This window comes from Corapipo altera, unplaced genomic scaffold (assembly GCF_003945725.1).
Source record: "Corapipo altera isolate COAL_440 unplaced genomic scaffold, ASM394572v1 47, whole genome shotgun sequence".
Lineage (NCBI taxonomy): Eukaryota > Metazoa > Chordata > Aves > Passeriformes > Pipridae > Corapipo > Corapipo altera.
Genome location: NW_020884897.1, coordinates 7,156,549 through 7,178,951, shown reverse-complemented (window position 1 = coordinate 7,178,951; position 22,403 = coordinate 7,156,549). Strand labels below are relative to the sequence as shown.

The 22,403-nt window shown below is 37.2% G+C and overlaps 1 protein-coding gene across 1 annotated transcript in view; it reads right to left on the bottom strand.

The window, feature by feature from the left end:
- Positions 1-22,403, bottom strand: part of PTPRN2 (protein tyrosine phosphatase, receptor type N2) — a 648,310-nt gene that overhangs the window by 229,045 nt on the left and 396,862 nt on the right. Inside the window, exon 12 of the mRNA XM_027648381.1 lies at positions 14,577-14,641. Coding sequence (XP_027504182.1) covers positions 14,577-14,641 — 65 coding nt within the window. The remainder of the gene's footprint in view (positions 1-14,576; positions 14,642-22,403) is intronic.

Sequence of the window (22,403 nt, the reverse complement as noted above, 5' to 3'; positions counted from 1 at the left end):
AACAGATTGGGTAGGAGTACTGAATTCGCACCCTGCAAATAAGTAATTTTACAACGAGGAATTCTGTGGTTCCCCTCTCCTGAGCAGAAAAGCCACAGCTGATACAATTTTTCAGTCTGCTTTCCTGACTTGTGGTTGGATGGCAGATTTTTAAGACTATGTTTTGAATTAAGGGCAGGTGCCAATACAATATATTGTTGTGACATATATACAATAAAGATGGCTTTCTTCTTCTGTTTCTTTGAGGTTATTTGCATTCCTAATCAGAGACAGAATTTAACTGAGAATTTGGGAGTCTCCAGGATGAAGAAGAAAATTCAGCAGAAATTTAATTGCTCAAAATGTATCAAGTTGCCATATTTTGTTTATTTCCTGAGATTCAATTACAAAAATTGCCAGCCTGCAACTCCAAATTGCATGACAACTGTTGAACTTACAGTCTCACAAGGATAATCACCCCAGAGCACAACAACACACACATTGTTCCACTACCATCAATTAATATAAGCTGCCAGTAATTGGAAAGGGTAGAATGAATTCTGCACCTCCTTTGTTCCCTGACTGGTATAATGAGGATGTCATTCTATTGTCTCCTGGGTGGGATCTTTTGGCACCTTGGTTGTTACAGGTTTTTTCAAGACACGTTGGGTACAAATATGGTTTCACTTCACAAAATGTCTTGGTGCCCTCACCAGTCTGTTCACCCTTGTCAAATCAGGATTTCACACGTTGTTTTCTGCACATTCCCTAATCTTAGTGAAAGTTGCACTTCCCCAGCCCATTGCCATCGGCTATTAGTCTGGCACAAAACTCAGGCTCAAAATGAAAAAGATAAAACCGAGAAAAGACAGCCCACACAGCCACTATTGCTCTGCTTTCTCTTGTTGCACTTAACAAAATATGCTTGATAACCACTGTGTTATTGGTAAGCCAGAGAGACAAACAGGTGTATCTTGCCCTGTCAACATTACCCATTCCTGAAATATTCTATATCTCCCCATTAGTGTTTCCAAAGTTCACCATGTCAATAGATGGAGGAACATTTTGTTGTCTAATGGATACAAAACAACAATAACAACACGGTATTAGCCACTGTGGATGTTATTGACCAACAAGATCACAGATAACACCTGGATCTACTCCAAGCTTCTACTGCTGAAGCCAAAAGATTAAAATCTTAAAATGACAATTTAAAATTTCACACATTAATAATTAATTTTTTTCTTATAATATGGCTTCCTCGTGTGATCTTAGTTGTCTGACAGACTTTTAGCAATTTCGTCTTCTTGGTATCAGCAAAGTAAAGAAACTGAACCTGTTTAGAAAGGAGACAAAATTATTTTTATTTTATATATTTATTATATGTTTCGAAATGTAATGAAATACTGTCAGTTTGTTAAAAAAAAATTATCACCAGATTATGGCTTATCTGGGTGAAAAACTCTCTTCTCTGGTTTAGAAAAGAATGATTTTCCTTTCAGCATTCAAATTTGCATGCCAATATACTTTGCATAAAATTTACATACCATACAGTATCACAACCACTTTGCCTCTTATTGTAAAATCCAAGATCAGCTCCTAGCATTTCATAGCTAGGATTATTAAAACATTTTGTTAAGTCAAGTCTGAAGATAAGCTTCCATCCTGATGCTTCTGGAATTGCACACTAATAGGCAGGAAAGGTGAGCATCTGGTTCTGGTACTGGGTTGGACTTTGGATCCAGACACAAATTTCTCATGGACTTGTTTCTAAATCTGGATAATTTAATTTTGTATCCTTATAATTTGGATACTTAATTTTAAAATAAGAAAGATGATAATTTTTATTCCTTTTCTTTTCTAATCTTGTCTTTTTCAGTGATTATCTTAATCACTCAAAGACATAGTTTTCCTGTCACTTTATGTGTGGGCAGGTACCCAGAGAGATCCCAATCCTGTCTAGAAAACATTACTGTAATGCCCCTGTTAATCAAAACTACTCAGCCTTTTCTCAATTAAATGATTTATGCAAAGAAATATCAATTTGCTACAGAGGGATTTTTTTTCACAGATCCACAAAAGTTTTAGGAAAACTTTGAATAGGAAATTTTTTCATGTCAAAACCATCACATTTTGTTAATGATCAGGTGATAGAAAGCTTTACCACCATTTAGAGTTTAGTGTCAGAGCACTCCTGTGGGAAACCAAACTCACACATTTCACTCACAAAAAGAATCTTAGTGTGAACCAGGAGCTGTGTTGAACACCTACCTGTCCCAGGTTCTCATAAACTATCTGGAATATTAAAATATCTACATAAAATGAAACAATCCCAAGAGGTTACTGCACAATGTAGCCGATCAGGTTTAGCCCACATAGAAGAGCTGTGCAGAAAATCAGGGTGTCCCTCCTTCTGCATGAGGACTACACCTCCCCTCTCTTCTGGGTCTCTGCTATGTTTCTGTCATGAAAAACTAGGAAAAGACTTGATTTCATCCAAATGGCAAACATTCACAATATTAAGAAGCTCTTCAGCACAGAGAACAGTATCCTGCTGAGCACCGCCAAAGGTATACATGGCAATTCTGTGGGGAAAATCAGAGTGCACATCCTGAAGATGCCTGTGATACTTCAGTAGTGTGAAGTAGCAGCTCTCTGCATGAAAGTGACTGGAAATGGAACCCAGGGCCACAGCTGAGGTTCATGAAGCACCTGAAGCCTCTTTCTTACCTGTGGTAAGAATTCGAGGATATTACTTAATACATAGCACCTTAAAAAGATAAAGTTGGTTGCAGAAGTTAGTGGTGTGAGTACTCACACTGTATTAGATATACTACTTACAAGCAGCACTGCATTGCTCATCTCCAGATGCTATTTGAGATGTATTATAGCTTAATACAATGGTTTAAGTATTTAAGACCAGGCTGGATGGGGCTTTGAGTTACCTGATCTAGTGGAAGGTGTCTCTGCCCATGGCAGGAATGTTGGAACTGGGCGATCTTTAAGGTCCCTTCCAACCCAAACATTCTATGATTCTATGATTGATACTTCTCTAATCATAATCTCTCTACTTAAGACAAACTCAAATCAGCATTTCAGTAGAAGCAACTAAAACTGATTTGATCATTTTTCCTACATATTCATCTATTGCAGCCTAAGTTACTTACTCTATATGAAGGATTTCCAGTTTTCTCCATGATGAAACAATTATGATTTATGATAAAATTAATAGCAAGACATGTAAGAAGGTGAAGTGAATAAAGAGGAACTCAGGTCAAATGGTGCTGCCTAACCTCAGTGCAGGCTGTTGCTGTTCTGCTGCAGAAAATGATGAACTTCAGAGCCAATTTAGTGTCTTGGGAAAAGGCAAAGAGAAAAAAGGCAGCTGTCATCTAAACACTACTCTGATCAAATGGGAAAGAGTTAAGAGGAGCCATTAATACTCTCAGGTGTACATCTTGCTAGTGCAGGTAGCACTAGGAGAATGGACAACTCTTTCTTTTAGGAACAAGTAATGGGATTTCTCATGAAATATCTACCTATCTTACATTATCTGGCAGCTGCACGCCAGACACCTGTATGCTACTGAACACCCATCTGCTATATATGCTACATGGATTTCTTTTCTTTTTTTTTTTTATTGAGCTTGGCAAAGGAGTTGATTAGGAAGATAAAGTCTCTGAAAAACATTTTGGACAAAGATGCCAGCACAGATTGTACAGTAAAAGATATCAGGTCTGCCAATACATCCACAACACACTCTGCAGGCTGCTTATACTTGCTTTGCAATGATTTATTGCACAAATTACTGGAATTCTGAAACAGTACAAGCCATATTTCCATATTCCTATTTGGTATATATTTGATCATGAAAGGATGCAACCTTCTCAACAGGCAATATTTGTAGTCTAACTCTTTCCTTTTCTTGGTCAGTAGGAACATCCTTTCTCTCAGAGCAGGCTCTGCCTACCTTTCTGCTCTCTCCTGCTACAGACAATATAGCTGAATGTTGCTGATAGGACTTTTGCCCAATTCCAAATCTAAAAAGATGCTTTTGGGATGACAATTTTTCCAGGAATTAAATAAACTCACTGATGGCATTTTGAGTTTTAAAAGGACTGATTCACACACTGTTCATATGTGCACAATCAGTAGCTGGATGAAATCATCCAGTGTCCAGTTGCACCCACGAGCCTGTTAGGTAGATCTCAGAAAACACAAAACTCTTCCACAAAAGGATGTCTTTATTTATACACATACACACATGTATGTGTGTATGTATGTATTTATATATATATATGTATATGTTATTTGTAGGATCAGGACCTTAATTATCTGTCTAATTTTTTTTAAAATGGTCATAACCCCCCCAAGAAGTAAAATAAAGGACAAGATACTATGAACAACAACAACAACAACTACTACTACTACTACTACTACTACTAAAGTATGTCAAGGCAAACACTTTTAGGATGAACCAGATTTTCACACCAGCAAAAACAAAAAAAGGTGTCAAGAAATATTTTTAACTGAATATTTTAACGGGCAAGTATATTAATTGAACTTATTGACTGACACGGAAAACATACTATACTCACTTTTGGATAAACTATGATACAGTTTATTCACATGATATGTTTTTTGTATGTTTTCCAGTCAGCAGCTGCCTGACTCTTCCATTCAGTGCACAGCACACAAAATACAACTTAGCTCTTCAGGTTGTGCATTTGCATGCACAGATACATAGATACACACACAAAATCCTAAAGCAGCATACTGCACTTATCTTCTTCCCATTTTTATATCATACATATTTCATTAAGCTTCATGCAGAGTGTCTTCTGATTTATGGTAATTGTCAACAAAAGCAAAAAATGACGACAATCCTGCAGTACTGAGGATTTAACTGGGATAAAACTAAAATGTTCAGGGGAGAAAAAAACACCACAACACCCTAAGCCACTGGAAGCTTGACCCTTGAGATGTTGTCAACTTTTTATTTTATTTTATTGTGTTTGTTGTCTGTAGAATCAGATGCTAGCAGCAACATCTGATGTACTGGACACCTCCAGTGTTATCCCAGCATGCTCATGGCCTGGAGGACTTGGAGTAAGACTAATTTCCATATCAAACCCAATTTAGATGAAACATCTTGGTTAAAAAAAAAAAAAAGAAAAAAAGCCAGTGCATCAATAGCCCCTTGATTAGATTTTCATCTCCTGAGCAGACAAATATGAATATTTATTACCATGAATGCAGATTTCCCTCTTTCCATTGCTCTGATCTTGAATATTACCCACTGCTAATTTTTATGAAAATTTGGGCAACATAATGTTTTCACATAAACTGACAGTTCTTGAGATAATCCCGTTATTGTTTGGTGGGAAATGACAGTTTCCTCTTATTCATGTGTTAACGAGGGATTAAATATTGTTTTTCATCACCGTAATCTAAGATGGACTGGAAATTAAAATTCAAGCATTGTGCATTAGCAGAGCTTTGAGGACCAGAATTTGTTTGCATTCACTTAGTAAATTAACAGTTTAACAATCCAGTGAAATCTGCATCATAAACCCAGCACTGACGTTTGCTAAATGAAGTCATTACTGTACCTGCTAAAGGTAAAGAACCAGAGAGATAAATAGTTTCCAAAATGATGCCCCTTTGCAAGAGCAAAGTGCACAGTGAACTGTTGTCAACCACAGTGGTCCTTGAGCATTAATGGACTAGGTCACTTCTCTGTGGCACTGAATCATGTCCCTTTTCCTTGTCACAGGTTCTAATACTGAAGCACTTGATATGCTCAGATCACATGGAAAAATCACTCTATGACAGATCTCTCTGTAGCACTAAAAGCAGTCACACTGACCCAGGAGCTGTTTCCGTGCTGTGCTCACGCCCTACCCAAGTCTTGGTGTACAGTACATAGAAACATATAATTCTTCACTGAAATGGGTATTTTACTGGAGCTGCAGTGTTTCTGCCAATTCTCTCCTTATCTATCAGTTATCTATTCGATGCTTGTGCCTAGTGCCCAGCAATATGAATCGTGTACCAAAGTGAAAACAGAGACCCGTTGGGGACATTCTGTGGTTTGTGAGCCATTGGTGTTTCTACAAAAATTTCGAGTTAATAATTTAGTGAAGTATGTTTGCATTCTAATTACAAAAACCCCTAAACCAGTCAAAGTGTGAACAGAACTAAAACTATGCTTAGTCAAAGCAACTTGAACATCTGCCTAACTAAATCTTAAAACTATCTCACTGGGATAAATCTTGCTGATTAATGCAAAAAAAAAAAAAACCCCAAACTGAGCTTCAACAAAACTAATTTAATAGGAGTCCTCATGCTTAAATTTAGAATCTTATTAAGAGTATTCTGACAAAAATATGCTTTTATATGTGTAACACATAAAGCCTTGCATTCTGAAGGATGCTGAAGTGATGGACATGCAGCAACATGTTGCCTTTGAGGGTGGAAACTTAATGAGGTAAAAGTGCAAAACAATTCTGAGCAGAATGAATGAGAACATGCTACCAAACCATCAGCCTTCACAGAAAGCAGAAGATATCTGAAGTTTTACAGCCTAGTAGTAAAAAACCCTATAATAAATGGCACAACAATTATTCTAACTAGATAGGGGAAAAAAAGTCACTACATGCAGCCAATCCTATTCTTGTTTAATTCTAACATACCTTTATGCCTGTGCTCCAAAGGTAACCACACTGAAACCTCCTGTTATGAATGGTCCCTGGCCTGTATCTTGCTTAGACTTAGAAGCAAACAGCCCAGAAGAGTACTAGTGGGCACAGGACATACTGCGACTATGACAACAATTTAACAGTACAAACGTGGGACCGTGACAGGCTCTATGCCCTGTTCTTGTTTATTTTACCAGTGCTGATGGCAGCTATAAGGCCCAGATGTAAAAGATTCATATAGGAAGGCTGGATGTCTCACAGTTTGAATTCCTAGAATTAGGCACTTGCTCCTCTGTGCTTATGGACTAAGAGCAGAGGTCCTTGAAGGTGGTTTTCTGGGTTGACCTGGATAGGAATATTTGCTGCTAGGGTCTCCTAGGAAGAGGGCTGAGGGACCAGGATCTACCACCTCTTCCTCTCCTTAAATAGTTAAATCTGTTTGAGATTGTTTGAAATCTACCTGCTCCTGCCAGGATCAAGCTCCTACAAGTAGAGGTGAAAGAATCTCCCTTCTTACAGTTTCTGACCATCTCTATCCCTCAGACTTCAGACAGTTTAGGAGAATTTAATTTTAATCTACAGCTTCCCCAGTCAACCCATTACACCACTGAAGATTTTGTTTTCCTTTGAGTCATAAAGAACTCATGGCTGCTAGTAGAAGGAGGTTGCTGAATTTCATGAATTAGTGAGATATCTAGTACAAACAATCATGTTCTCCTATTTAAGGATTCTGCATATCTTCTTTATGAATATGTCAAGTGCAGGCTGCCAAATCATAGTTAGGGTGGATAATAACATTGATTCTTGAGCAGAATTACCCTGCAGTTGGCTTTATGTAGCCAGTGCTAGCATCTAAAGCTCTTTTCTCTGCAGATTTATAACCATTTGTAAGGGAAACTCTGCTTTAAAAACAATAGCATGACATGGCCTAAACCCAAGATAAATCCTTAAAACAAACACATGCTACTATTTAAATGGCACAATGTTAAAAAAGACAAAAAGGAACAACACTGGTAGGATGCATAAGTTCCTGAAGCCACAAGGCAAACTGTATCTTGTTTCATTTTACATGATACAGAATAAAAATTGAATTGCTGTAGTTGCCATGGCAACTACCACATCACTTGGCACTTCTGCTCCTTTAAATCACACAGTGCTACTGTAAAGGAATTCATGAACCAATGTGACACTTGAATGCTTGTGCTTTATATACTGTTTCAGAAGGAAAACATAAATCAATATAGACTGATAATTGTGTCTGAAAATCAGGTTTCCTGTATTTTTCTTAACATTGTAATCTTCTCATTTCCTTGTCGTGTTCTTTAAAAATTTGTAAAGAATGTGGAGGGTGTTGTCACAATCAGAGCACAAGAAAAGAAATTACTACTGACACATGATTTCCAAACTGAAGCTGTGACCTGTCATTCAGATGTCAAAATACCTCTGCTATGCAATATTCAAATCAAATACAGGGGATAAACATTGGAACTTTGCCCCTCCACAACCAGAGATGGTGTGATATGTGACAGAAGACAGTCTCAGGAGCATTCAGGCATCTTTTTAACTCTAAACTTATCAGTAGCTTATAAGGAAAGTCTAACTATATACTTAAAGCCAAGCATATTCTAAATGTTTGTAGAGTTGGGGCCACAATTTATATTGTTTTAATATGTTCTATATATAACAGGTAGCAACAGAAGATATTTGACAAAATAATGTGGTAAAATTATATATGTATTCATGCTGCATATTTTTTGTTTTTAAACACTTAACACTTTTATTAACACTCTGGATGCAATTTATTTGAAAAGCAGCCCTCTAGTGGGCTATGTACTATAATGAATAGTTAATAAATAGCATTAACATTATCTCTAAATATTATCTAAAATGCATTTTACAGAAGCATACAAGATCTTAAATAAATGAGCCATAGATCTCCATCATTCTCTTTGGAGAAATTTAATGTTCTGTTTAGCTTTATTCCTCAAAGTCTTTAAAGTGTTACTTCTATGCTGCCTGTACAACAAACTGTAATAGTGAGATATTCACTATCAGTAAAATTCCATATAAAAAACATATTACTAGTAGAATTATATGTAAAATATATTCTATTAATTTTTAAGGGTTACATAGCTTTAGAGTCTATAATTTGTGTGTGGGATAAGGTAAGTCTTTCTCATTCTGCTTTCACCAAGAATATTTCTAGGACTGTACTGTTAAAAGTTTTTCATTTAATCTTATTGTTCTTATTTTTATATACAGCCTTAAAGTTACATGCCTTAAAGCAAAGAACCCCTATGTGACCTGATATGTGCCTTGCCCATAGCAATGCATGTGGCTCCAGAACACTGTCCCTCCTGGAAACCTCTGTTCAGCTGCTCATCAACAGCCACAGTGATTAGCAAAAGCCAACAGCAAGAACTTGTTCTGTCTGCAGAACTCCAATCCCAGATGTCACATAATAGGAAAAAATAAACTTGTTGATCTCTGAGCCATGAGTTTTATAAGAAAAAATGCTGAAAGCAGGCTCAGGGAAAAAGCCTTCCTTGGTGCCCCCTTGTCTAAGAACACTTACCCTGTGATGCAGAGTGCATTCCCTCACATGTGCCTGTGCTTGGCTTCAGCCTAATTAGTTTGGGTAAAAGAAGGGTGGGTTTCAGTGGAAGTTGAAAAACTTACCTGTGACTTGGGCTAAAACTTGAGTATTTTTACATACACAGCTGCTGTTCCTACACTGTGGTCAGTGTAAGACCTACCTTATCTAAATGATCTGGGTACAGCATCCCTTCTGATCCTGGGTACCTCTGGGCAATACCTGCTCCAGATTGGGAGTGTTTGGTGATTGCCAAGATGTCATTGTAACAGAGACAGCTGGAGTGGATCCCAGACTAATTTGGTCTTGACAAGCCAAAAGACAACACTTAGCATTTTACCCAGCAGCGAGAGAAAATCAGACAAAAAGTTTACACCTTAATCTTCAGCAAATGAAAATGACTCGTCAAGTTCTGTGCTCCAGGTGTTTTTATGGATTTCCATAAAAATCTCCATACATGAACATGAGTGACAAAATTTGGCAACATTAAGGAAGGTAGTAAGGTAGAAATCTGACTCCTGCCTCAGAGGCTTGCACATCATGGGACAGTCTGCCTTATCACATCCTCTAGCTTCACTAGAATTTTTAAATGTGGATTTCTTTATTACAGTAGCATCACTTTATTAAACATCAACATACCTCTACACCTATCAAAATATCTATACGTGAGAATATCCTGAAACATGTCAAAATATCACTGCTCTGTTTCAGAACATCTAGAGATATGGTAAAGTGCCCATTTCACATATATTTTGGGTTACTTCCATTTAGTTCAGAAAACTGTTCTAATTCATATGTCTGCCATATGAGAGCCATGATTCAAATCCTGCAATGTTATGACTCCAGTGATGAGTTTTTTCTGTGCAGCCCTACTGAGAAATTGAAAGAGTTAATTTAATATAACATATTCCAAAGTGGGTGCTGCTTTACCAGTTCAAGACAGAAACAATGTCATTCCCTCGGTTTGTTTAAGGCCTGATTCAGACCTTTGATTATTCAAATCACATACTCATAGCCTCCGAAACCTGCTTTGAATCATCACATTTTCTTGAGCCACTGGAGAGCTTGACCTGTTATTCTGAAACTGTGGCTGAAAACAAATTTCAGCCAAAAGCTGGATAAACAGTTATTTATCCGTGTCACAGTAACTCCGGACACAGCCAAGCTTAGCATGGAACTGAACAGAAAAATACTGTGCTCCTATAATCATTCAAAAGTGCTTATGTGAAGGGAGAGAAGTAGTTAAGTTCCTAAAGCATGTTGAAGGAATATCATGCTACTCAGTGACCCCTGTGTAGAGCTGTGGCTCCTGGGCTGGAGAGCATTTCCTGGACTAAGGTTTGCATGGGACTGGAATTTCTGATGCTGCTGAGTCCGGGTGGAACCATGATGCTGCTAAGGAGGCTTTCACTCCGTGTGAGACCAAATGCTGCCCCTAAGAACTTGCAGGAGTGCTCAGCCTAGCAGAGCAACAAGTTCAACTCTTATTTTTGCAAAACACATCAAGCTGGGACAGAGGAGGATGGAGACATGAGTCCTGCTTAAATGCTGTTTAGCTCTTCAGGTTTTTTACCAGTACTGTGTGTTTTATGGTATTATGCAAATATACACATAAATAACATGTACATTCATACCCCCACAGACACTCAACTTCAAGAAGTTCTTGAACTTAACTAAAAATGACCTCAGGACTTCAGAGATTTATTTCATGTGTAGGAAATCAAAAGAAAATACCTCAAAGCTTCATTGTACCTGAATAAACAAGAAGGTGTGAAATGCTTACGCTGAATTTGTGTGGCACAAACATGCATGACAATGACTCGAATCTTGGAGGGCTACTGTAGAGTAGTTCTAGAGATTTTTTAGTTTTACTTTTTTTTCCAGTACCTGCTGTAGGTGCTGGAAAACTCCAAATAGAAAATAAACATCTTGGCAAACATGATTCCAGAGATAGTCAGTACTAAAGCAGCGCGCAGATCCTCAGGATTTCAATGTCAACACTGGTTTTCTCTACAGTAGAGTTATTCTGGTTTTCTGGCATAACAGCCTTCTTACAAACAAGACAAATGCCAGAATAATTTGCACTTTAAGAGTGATATACAACATATAAAAAACCAACCTCTCCGGATCTCTGTACTGTTGAACATTCTACTGCAAATATTAGATGTTGAGGTGGATGTGCTGCAGAAGTACCAGTAAAGGTCTGTTCCATAATGGCCTGAAAGAAGCTCTGCCTGTTCACAGTCCAGGCAGCACTTTGCACTTTTTCATTCAAGCGTTCTCATGAAATGTACAGAACTTTTAAGTTCAATATCCTGAAATATGAGCAGCTTCTGAAGTTGCAGCTTAGGAACACATTTTTAATCCTGCTAAAGCAGAGCCTACCCTACGTGATACAATGCAGCTAACCTCAAGTCTAGCCAAAAAAATCACTGAAGCTGTGGAAATCTTTTACATGACATAAAGATGATGAACACCATTGTAGCTGTGGTAGACTCCAGACCCATGTTGTTAATGACTACACAGCACATGTTTATGCAGTGACACAAAAGCAATTCATCAGCCCTCCCTGGATTTGACTGAATGGCTCAGTAGGCTTGGTGTGAATTTTATAATTTGTTGTTGCTTTTGAAACGTTTTTCCTGAGATAGAGAAAGAAAGCAGGAGATTGAGGAGCTCTGAGAAGCATTTCTCATCTCCACAGAGAAAGAGACAGTCTCCTTCTAACACACCCAAGGCCTGGGTAGTCACTGGTGTCCACACATTCCTTACTGAGGCACAAATCCTGCTATCATAGATCAACACCTAAAACATATTCCACTCTCCAGAGCTACACATGAATTATTGCTGAGCTTAGAAGAGTTCCTGCATTTGTTTATACAGTAGCTTCACTTTGCCACTACCATCGCAGCTATATTTCTCTTGAGGTATTTCAGATATGAAACTTGCCTTGCAAAATCAATCCTTTTTATTTTACAGGCCTGAAAGTGAAGATTATATGTCCATTAACTTTGTCATGCATCTCACCTACTGTCCAAACAAAAAGGCCATTTCTCATTCTCAGACTAAAGTTTTTCTAAGTACTTTTGATTTGAGCATCTTGACTGTGATTTACCATTACCATTAAATGTAATTCCATTCTTACAGTGTGAAGTAAAAGAAATCCTTACTCAACAAAAGGCTCCTTCATTATGTTTAAATATGTACTTTCCATTATTTCAATAACAATTATTCATCAGGGTGAATCAAAAACAAACTGCAAAACTGGATTACCATAGTTAGATTTAACCTGAAATATCCTGAATCTGATACTCTATCAACAGAGAAACAGCTTGGTTAGAGCACTCCTTTATTTTTTATGTAGGTGAGACCACAGAAATGAATTCATTATGTACACAATCATATCTGACAAGACTTAGAATGGGGAATGTACACAGCTGGGAGAATTCATATCCAACAAAATATATAAGCAGTTGAATAAATGTTCTCCCATCACCTCACTGTTTCAAAACACTTGGTTCTCTCTCTGATGATCACCCTCTCTCAGATATAACCTGGAATATATTTAGTCCAGAATGTCTGCTTTCACTTTTTGCCTTCTAAAAATGCATATTTGGCAGAGTGTAAAACACAGACTTCTATGAAAATTTTTATTAATCTAAGTAATATCAGTAGTTTTTTAAAATGTTATGATAACCTAAATACAGGGAAAGTGAGTTCTACAGCGACTTTTACTAAACTAAATACAAGAATCAGATCGATGAGATCTCTAGCCTAGGAACTCTTCAATTTTTCCAATTCTGTTAGCTGGTCTTAAAAACCAGGAAGTCCTCGAGGTTATAGTTCCTGTAAATCCTTTGACTACCATGGTTACAACAACCCTATTACTACAATGTGGATTAATGATGCATTTAACCAGTGACACCTTGCTGCACTTCAAATATCCAAAAGTGCATTCTTTCTCCATTGACCACATATAACAGTTGATTTAACAGTAAGCATCTGAACTGAAGTGGGCTTTCATTTTCCAGTGGACTTTGAAGCCAACTGGAATCCATTCAATGACTGGAATGGGACAAAATTCATGGAGGTATTTCATTAGCGTGAGGAGTCCCATTGGGTAAAACTTTACTAAATCAGGCTTCCATAGCCTGTCCCACAGTCCTGATTCTCCTGTTATTTAACAGAAACAAGAGGCTGCAAATAACACAAACACAAGCTTCAATCTGACTTGAAGCTAGAACATAGCCTAAAGTGCACAGCCATGCTCCAGGATACAATTCCCAGTTCCTCAGGTTATGCATCCTTAAGAAACATACGTGGTTAAATCAGCTTAGTAGAGATGATGGCTTTCATTTTCTGATGATTTCACCAATCTTTGTTTTCAAGTTCTAATTCTTACAGCTTTGGCCCTGAGCATCACAGCAGCTCTCAGGGTTATTACCTCTTCAGAACCAAGTCTTTCAGTAATGTGAATGAAGTTGCACAATGAACCTCAGAAATCTTTCTTAGGCATAGACTGATAAAAATTAGAAATATAAACCCCAAAAATCAAAAAAGAAATATATATATATTCCTTCAGTATATTAGAAGTTAGTAATTAATTATTTTTAATACCAAGAATAATGTAATCACAAGAAAAGGCGTTTGCCTAGCCCTATGAGCATTCACCACCAGCAAAATTACTTAAATAAAAAGGAAAAAAAAAGATAAAAGTGTACACAAAATTAGCACGAGAATTAGCAATCAATTGTAGTTCATACAAGGTTCTTAGCAGATAGCATCATGTTTATTAATAAATTATGAACTGCTTAGTGGAGTTTTTGCTTAGTGATATCACTATAATAACAGACACATGTTTTATTTATGTTTCAAGTTACATCCAAAATAAGCAAGACATTCACTGTCACATTGTCTCAAATATCTGAAGACTCTTTACCCCAAATTTAAACTTTCATTGATCTACATGAGATAGCACTCCATGAAAACCAAGGGGAATAATACGAGAACTTCAGTCACTGTGCTCATCTTTGGGGATTTTGTTCCTGTGATACAACAAAGCCAAAAACTGCATTTCTTCAAGCTGGCTGCACTTTTCTCATAAGGATGGTATTTTTTTTTCTCTGTGGGATACAGTGCTATTTGTGCAGCAGATTGTATTTTGACAGATGCAACTGTATCATAAAAGGCCCTTAGCACTATCAGACTGGTAGCTCACAAACGTTCATGAGCTCCAGGATTTCTTAAAAAACCCCAAGAATTAAAACGTTTTTGAGAATGTAAAATGCCTGAAAGCCACTTACCTCCCCCACACCAGTCTGCAGAATTTTCAGTCCAGTTGTTTTCTCAAGCTTCTCTTTGTTTATGGCTGTAAGGAAAAATTAAGATTGAAAGAGTTACAGGAAATCTGGAATATGTATGATTTTACAGCATTTGCAACTAGCCTTCTTTCCTTCATCAATATATTCATGACAGTTCCTACCTCTGTCATCTGCGGAATATCTTTCCCTGAGAGCAGCTCTGCTAGTCAGTATTCTAAACACATATTTTTGCTATTAATTGTTCATTATTACATGAAAAAGAAAGCCAAGCTAATTCTGTGTCCCTTGTAAACACAGTATCACACACATTTAACACATATACATAATATACCTGGAAAGTTCTCTTTGGTGGAAACTTCCCACTGCCTCCCTTGCATTGAAGAGCAGGGCAGAACCTTTGCCATTACAACAGAACTGTCACTGTGTAGGCAATTTCACAACAAATACAGACTCTTATCTAGCAGGTAAGATGAAGAGTTTATTTCACAACACCAGGATGCAGTGGACAATTTTGTCTTTTTTTCTTTTTTTAAATTTAGTTTTTTTCACATTTATCAGCTTCTATATCATAAAAGCATTAAAAACCAAACTAAAGTAATCCAACATAAAACAGCTAAATAAAGGTAGCAATCACTATGACTACAACTATACTTGCAACTCAAACATGCCCAGGGCATGAACTTGAGCACTGCTGTATGATTGCCAATACTTTTAAATCTATGGTCTTCACAGGATTTCTGCCTTTGACCATTTGTAGCCTCACAAAACAATATGTTGTTCCCAACCACAGTTTTGGGAACAGCACAAGGCTGAGATTATTCCTAGCTGGGAGTATAGGTAGTCTCATCCCATTTTGGATGGGAAGACTTCAACCTTCTAGTCAGCCAGACTTGTGGTCAAAACCCAGGCACCTGAGATGACTTATTCATGAGTAGAAATGGAGCCCTGCAGCCTTGTTAACCTCTCCTTCCTTTAGCTGCCTAGTCACTGACTGTGTAATCCAAGTGAGTCATCCAGGTTCTCTCTGCAGTCCTTGGAAAGGGATGGACTTTTAATACAGTGAGTCATCCCACATATTTTACACACATCTGCAGGCACCTACATCTTTGATTACAGAAAAAATTTGGATAGATTCGGCTTCTCAGCTGAAGTTGCCTAAAGGAAACCTCCTTACCAGAAAGTTCAAGAAGTGTGCTAGAACATATCATGCACTGTAAATTTACATAAAAATACTTAAAGGAATTACCATATTTTCCTTCATTTGTAGAAAATACTCTTTAATTGTTGCCATTTGAAATATTAAAAACAGCTCAAATTGCAGCAGATGAGAAGCAAGATTATTGTGAACTGATACTTTATTTAGTTTGTCCAAAGTGCAACACAAATGACTCACACTTGTTTCAGAGGTGAGTTGGATAATTAGACTCCATCTCACCTCTCACTGAGAGATTTTGGTAAGAGTTTGTTTGTGCAAAGACTCAAAAAGTTAAACCTCAAGCAATTCTAATACAGAGAAACCTTTCTGACTGCCTTCAGCAAGGGATGAATATTGCCCTCCATTTAAATGAAGAGGAAAGTACTGTATACCTTTTAGACCCACACATCTTTATTTTTGCTTCTCTTAAATATGCTACTGGTTAAGCAGAGGGGAACATGCAGTCCCAAGCTAAGAAAGCTTAAATGCATGTTTTCCAGCCTAAATACTGCATACAATACTCACATACTTAACACCTATGCCATACTTTACACATTCACGTATTTATTCTACTCAGAGTCACCACATGAGAAGGAGAATTGCCTGAACCAGGAGATTTGACACTATGTTTTGCAGTGTTGTATATGTTGGATAGTACAAATTTCAGAAAAAGAAAGTAAATATTTGGCAAGAAGCTGGATTTTCAGCCTTGAGATAGGCTCTGGAGGACATTATTTCACTGATGGCTGCAGACTTGCCTGCAGATTTCATTGCAAAGGGGTGCCATGCTACCACACTGACTGCCTCACACCCAGCATACACACTAGAGGCAGATTTCTACCAAGTGCAAAATTTTAGAAGATTTATAAAATGAAAAAGCTCCACAGCCTCCTTCAAAGAAACTGAATGGTCCAATAAATGATTCTTTGGTAGCTTAGGATAAAGAAAACTGCACAGCAGAGTGGCTGCAAAATAAATGGGCATAAGCAAACAAAAAGGCTTAAATCCCACTGTGTAATTTCTTACCACATGAGCAGTTAATAGAAAATATTGGGTCTGCTGAATTGCTGAATTTTGTAATTACTATTACATATTTGACCTCCTTTTTTATAGGTTTCCTGCAGACTTTAATTATTGAAGCTTTGATATTAAAAAACAACAACAGTGAACAGGGTTTGCTTAACACCCCTGCTTTCCCCCTTGATATTGTCTAAAACACAAAGGACAGGTCTGACAACCATGCTAACATATACCCTGCCAAAATTAGGAGGCATGAAGGCACGAGGTGTTATTGACTAAATCATAACCGGAAAATGGTCAAGCTCAGGCACTGTCAGATTGTGGAGAGAGACACAGCAGACAGTCTCTGGCGTGTTCACTCCAGGCGTTAACAGGAGCGTATTTTAGCTAACCTTGAACTCCACAAGCTGTTCAGGAAGGTCAAGAAACTCTGTCAAAAATGGTGCTGAAGCTGAAGCAGCAACTACATATCAAACAGCTGCTTCAAGCTGTGGAACGGTGAGTATAACTACTTAACCTTTTCTATGCATAGCTATAATGGAGAATTAAAAAAAATAAAACACAGTCAATATAGATAGATGGAAGAAGTGGTGGGAAAATATATTCAGATATTAAAAACAAGCTATTAATCCTTTGAAAATTGGCCCAAATATTTAGAAGTATTTTAGCGTAGTACCTGCTAGCTTTTATTCAAATAAAATATACAGCAGATGAAGTTTCTGTTGTAAATTTCATGAAAGTGGAAATTATAATTCTGGGTAACATTGCATATTGCACATTCCATCAAAGTTATTTTTTTTATGGCCACAGTTTAAAGTTCTGTAATGCTAATGGAGAACTGACAAACTCATCAGCAAAGAGGCATAATAAAAACACCTATTCAAAAAAAAAAAAAAAAGAAAAAAATACCTCAATAAAATCCCCCCCCAAACCAGTTAGCAACATATAAATCCATTTTTTAATCTTCCACTGAAACAAAAAGAGCTTCCAAACACACAAAAAATGAGGCCTTTAAATTAAATTCACTAGATGAAGGATATGCAAATTACCTGAAGAAGCGGAGCCCTATAATGTTCTCAAAATTCTGCAATATCCTATTTAATTAGTATTTTAATTTATCAGAATAATTCTTTGCACTTGACAATTTATGCGGTATTCCATATAATTAAGCACGTAGCTACAGTGGAATAATTTTGCCTACTCTCTGTATACCGGTTATTTTAACCTGAAAGAAACTGTGGAAGTCTCTTCTGTGATCTAAATTACAATGGGGACAACTTAATGGCTTTGCTCTATTAGAGAGCATGACGAGGGTGTTACTGAGTGTTTAAGGATAGGAATTGTCACTGTTCAGTCTTCACTAACCTGAGGGAGGTCTGATGTGTTTTCTGAGGGCAAACGTTTATTTCCTTTAGCAAAATTATCTGTCAGTGGTGCAGTCAAGAATTTGAGCATGTAGTTTTGGCAAGTTTAACCTCGGAGTCCATCAGTTATAAGAAGCAGCAGGTTATAGAGAGCTCCAAGCTGACCTGCAGTCTCATTACAGCACTTCTGGAAGAAGGAAACCCTGAGAAATACGGGGATTACAAAGGTTTGCTACAAATACGATGCCAATCACAACTGCACCCTCCAGCTTACTCGTGGGAACACACTCTGGCACAAGCAAGATGAGCAAAAGGGTTTGAGCAAGAGGCTTCCTCAACCTGTCTCTCATGCTGCTGCAGGATTTACCTGCCCAAAGAAGAAATTGACCTTAAATATGAAAAGTCTTTGTGGGAAGATGATGTCACTCACAGGGAAACCTTGTTCTTCTGCTGTGTATCTGACTTTGAGGGTGTGTTGTATTTAATTAAATGTAGAAAAAAAAGTACTTATGAGTATATGATTACCCTGACCTCTATTACCTGCCCATTTTAGAATAAGATAATTCATGCCCTAGACTCACTAAGTATATTGACTGGACCTCCAGTCAATAAAGTGATGGAGGGCAATTAATTCAGATTTACTGTAGGCTGCCAGGTGAATTCTATGACTGCCGTCTTTTTCCCATCAGCTTGTTGCAAAGCTCCTTTTATAGAGCCAAATTCAGAAGAATTTAATTTATTTTCCCCTCTGAGGAAGGGAAAGAGAAAAGCAGGAAGGGCAGCCCATGAAAACGCATCCTCATATTTTGGCTCTCTCCCTGCTGAGAAGAGCACAGTCCCAGAGAAAACCAGCTTTTGCACAGTCAGTGCACCTCCTGAAACTGCTGAGGCATTCACAGCACTAAATGAGAGTGGGACAGAGAAAAACCACACTGTTGACTCAGCGCCCTCTAAGCCTTTTCCCTATAAAACAACTCGATTTCACAGCAGTTTTTCTCACCTCATTCACTTTCCTCTTTTTTAAGTACCTAAAAAAGTATTTTAATGGACTCAGAATTAGATACTTGTGTACAACCATGTTCAGAAGTCTAGACTTTCCGGAATATAAGACAAGGTCTCCTTGTCTTTGTCTACAAAGGGTGGTGTCAGAGATTCTGTGCCCAGCCCCGGGAACTTCCTCCAGGGGCTACAGCCTTTGAATCTGTACCTCTGTCCTGGTAGGAACAACAACAGATTGCAATTCAAAAACGCAACATGGAGCATTCAAAATGCATCAGTTGAAACCAAAATGACTAACTCAAGATAAAGTGAGAAGAAGGGTGCCTTTACTAAATTTTTCAATGCAATCAGTGAGGGACAAGTACCCAAGTTGTGGGCAAAAGGTATTTTGTCTTCCAATCTTTACAGGGTGATGGCACGAGATAGTTGTTTCATGTGTAATTTCTAGTAAACTGGCAGCCAGGCCTTGAATGGAAATGGTTGCAGAAAAGTCAAAGCCTCATCGCTGTGCTAGCAACAGCCTGCTAAATGTTATGTCATATTCAATTTTCAAGTCATTTTTCAAATGATTTTAATTAGATATTGTTTCAATCTCATGTGCATTAATTTAATTTCCGATATCAACATTTCAGCTTTCAATCTGTTCAGATGCAGCACCTTGCTGCCTGGAGTAATTTAAAATATTGTTTGCATCTCCAGCAATTTTGAGGGCACACATCCTTTGCAACATGCTCTAGCCAACAGAAACAGCAGATGGAAATTCAGACCATGCTCACTACTCCCTGTGCACCTTTGCATTCTCCAGGTTTTGGTACAAGGCAGTTAAATCTCCATGCTCACAATCAAGGAATTTTCCATCTCTATTAGTATTTAATTCTGTTCAAAAAATACACGCAAAATCCCTTTGTCAGGCAAATAGTAACCCTGCATGTTTTCATAAGGGGAAATTTGGTCCATACTTGAATAGCTGTCAAGAGCTGTATATTTTTTTAAACTTATTCACCAAATCAATGCCACTTTTGCCACTTTAAACTATTTGCTTCTTACACCCATGGTCAGGTAATACTCAAGGATAGCACAGCAATGCCTTGATGCATCAGGACCTGAGGTAGCTATCTGTTTGCATAGATTAGGTATGTATTTTAAACACGTTCTTTCTGCATGACAGTTTCCATTGATTTATTTCCACTTATTCAATAAATAAGTTCTCCACTGTATGTTTTTCCTTCCCTTTCCTTTAAAATGAGCACACTGCTATTCTAAAATCTGATATTTAAATTGTAGTAAAGGAGGTTGGGATATACGAAACTACTTTTTTTATTTCTTGGAGGTTTTCTGCTTCGTGCTGGGATCCATCTCTAACAACTTTGCTGTCTCAAGTAAAAGATCAGTAAGGTTTCCTCCTTAGTCAAGAGAAGTAAATAGGTATTGCCAGATATTTAGTTATCCCATTCTGAGATGAGTATAATTTATTTATCATGTATAAATATAGGTCTGAAAAGGCCTGCTTGTATTTTCAAAGTAGAAACAAGTCCCGTTTATATGAATTAGAACCATAGAAATGAAAAAAAATCTATTCTAAATACTTCTACGCCCCACCCCAAGCTTCAGAAACTACCCATTATCAAAAATATTCTCCTAAATAGTGGAAGGAAATTTATGTCCATCAATAGAAGAGTTTTGAGTACTAATAACAAAAATAACCATGCTTTGAAAATGCATGTTTTAGAAATACAGAATATATTTCAATGAATTCTTAACAGTGACAATTTTTAACACTATTGACCATTTTAACAGTGACAATTCAATACTGTACATTACTTGACAGAGTGCAGTGCATCTATGTGTAACAATTTGCTTGCATACTTAAAACACTTATCCATTATTTATAGCAAAAGTTGAACCAATTCAGCCAGTGTTAGCAGAAAATGAAAAAAGTGTCATTCCACTTTTCACATCAAAATTTGTTCACATAAATATTCTCTGAAAAGTTTCAGCTCTGTACAGAAAATTCAGATGAAACAACCTGCAGGATGTTGAGCTAAAAGTAGAGCAGAATATGTTCAAGTAGACTAAAGTGGGTTGACTACCAGTGCAAGTGCAGGCAATGCTTCTCTGCAAAGTTATTTCTGGAAGGATCACTAATGTCCAGATCAGCTTTTAACTGTGCCTCTCAAAGTCACAGTTAGCTTAACATTGAGATTCACCATCATTTGTTCAACCTTAACATTTAAAAAACAGAAGGCAAGATTTGTGGTCCCAGAGAATGGGTGGGTAAGAAGGACCTCCTGGACCTCCCTCAGCCCTTTCAACACAGACAAGTCTTTGCCTCCTCACCTTCATCACACTGTGAAAAGTAATGGTCCATGAAATAAGCTTAAGGCTACAGCTTCTTTCCTTTCCTTTTAAATAGACAGGTTTTCTGAATAACATTATAAAAGAACAGCTTTTCTGCCTTCTTTTATTTATAGTCAAGAATTCAACAGATTGCTTTAATTTTCTTGTGCTGAAAATACTAAAAAAAAAAATCAAACAGATAATAGTAGTTACTCAGCTTTTCAAGTGTTGCTAATATTCTAGTTTTGTATCTGCTTTTTGCTTCTATTTGAATATTCTCTCCTTCCACATACCTCATTTTGATCCCTCAGGATATCCATTGCATATCCTTTTTGTGTTTTATTATTTTTAAACAAGAACTATCTGTCTACTTTAAAAACATGAACTTTATGTAAGATCTTTTCCTTGTTCTTTTAATGCTTTAGAAAAAGAAAAATTATAATCTTCTGTCATCATCTCCATCCAATAGAAACAAAAATTACTTGCTTAGTTTCTAGGAATAGTAGTATCTAAACCACTTATTTTCCTCCTATACTCACTTTTCTAGATCTATAACTAGAGTACTTCATAAGCAGAAAAAAACACTGAAGTGATCCAGATGTTGCTACTTATGGTTGTAGCTTTCTAGAAATTTAGGAAACTCGATTACCTGGAACTTAACTGACTGTCTGTGGTCTCTTTAGAATAGATTATGTGTCAATGGGGCAAGAGAAAGGACTAAGCCATTTCTCAAGAAGTCTACTAGCTACTTTTTCAATATATTCCATTATTTGTTAACATAAAAGAAACTGGAGGACTCTGAAAAAGAAATCCAAGAACAGTTGTTGCACTTTTAAAGAAGCAGTCCACTCCTCCCTAGGGTCTCCCTGGAAAGTACACTGACCCTCTTTCATA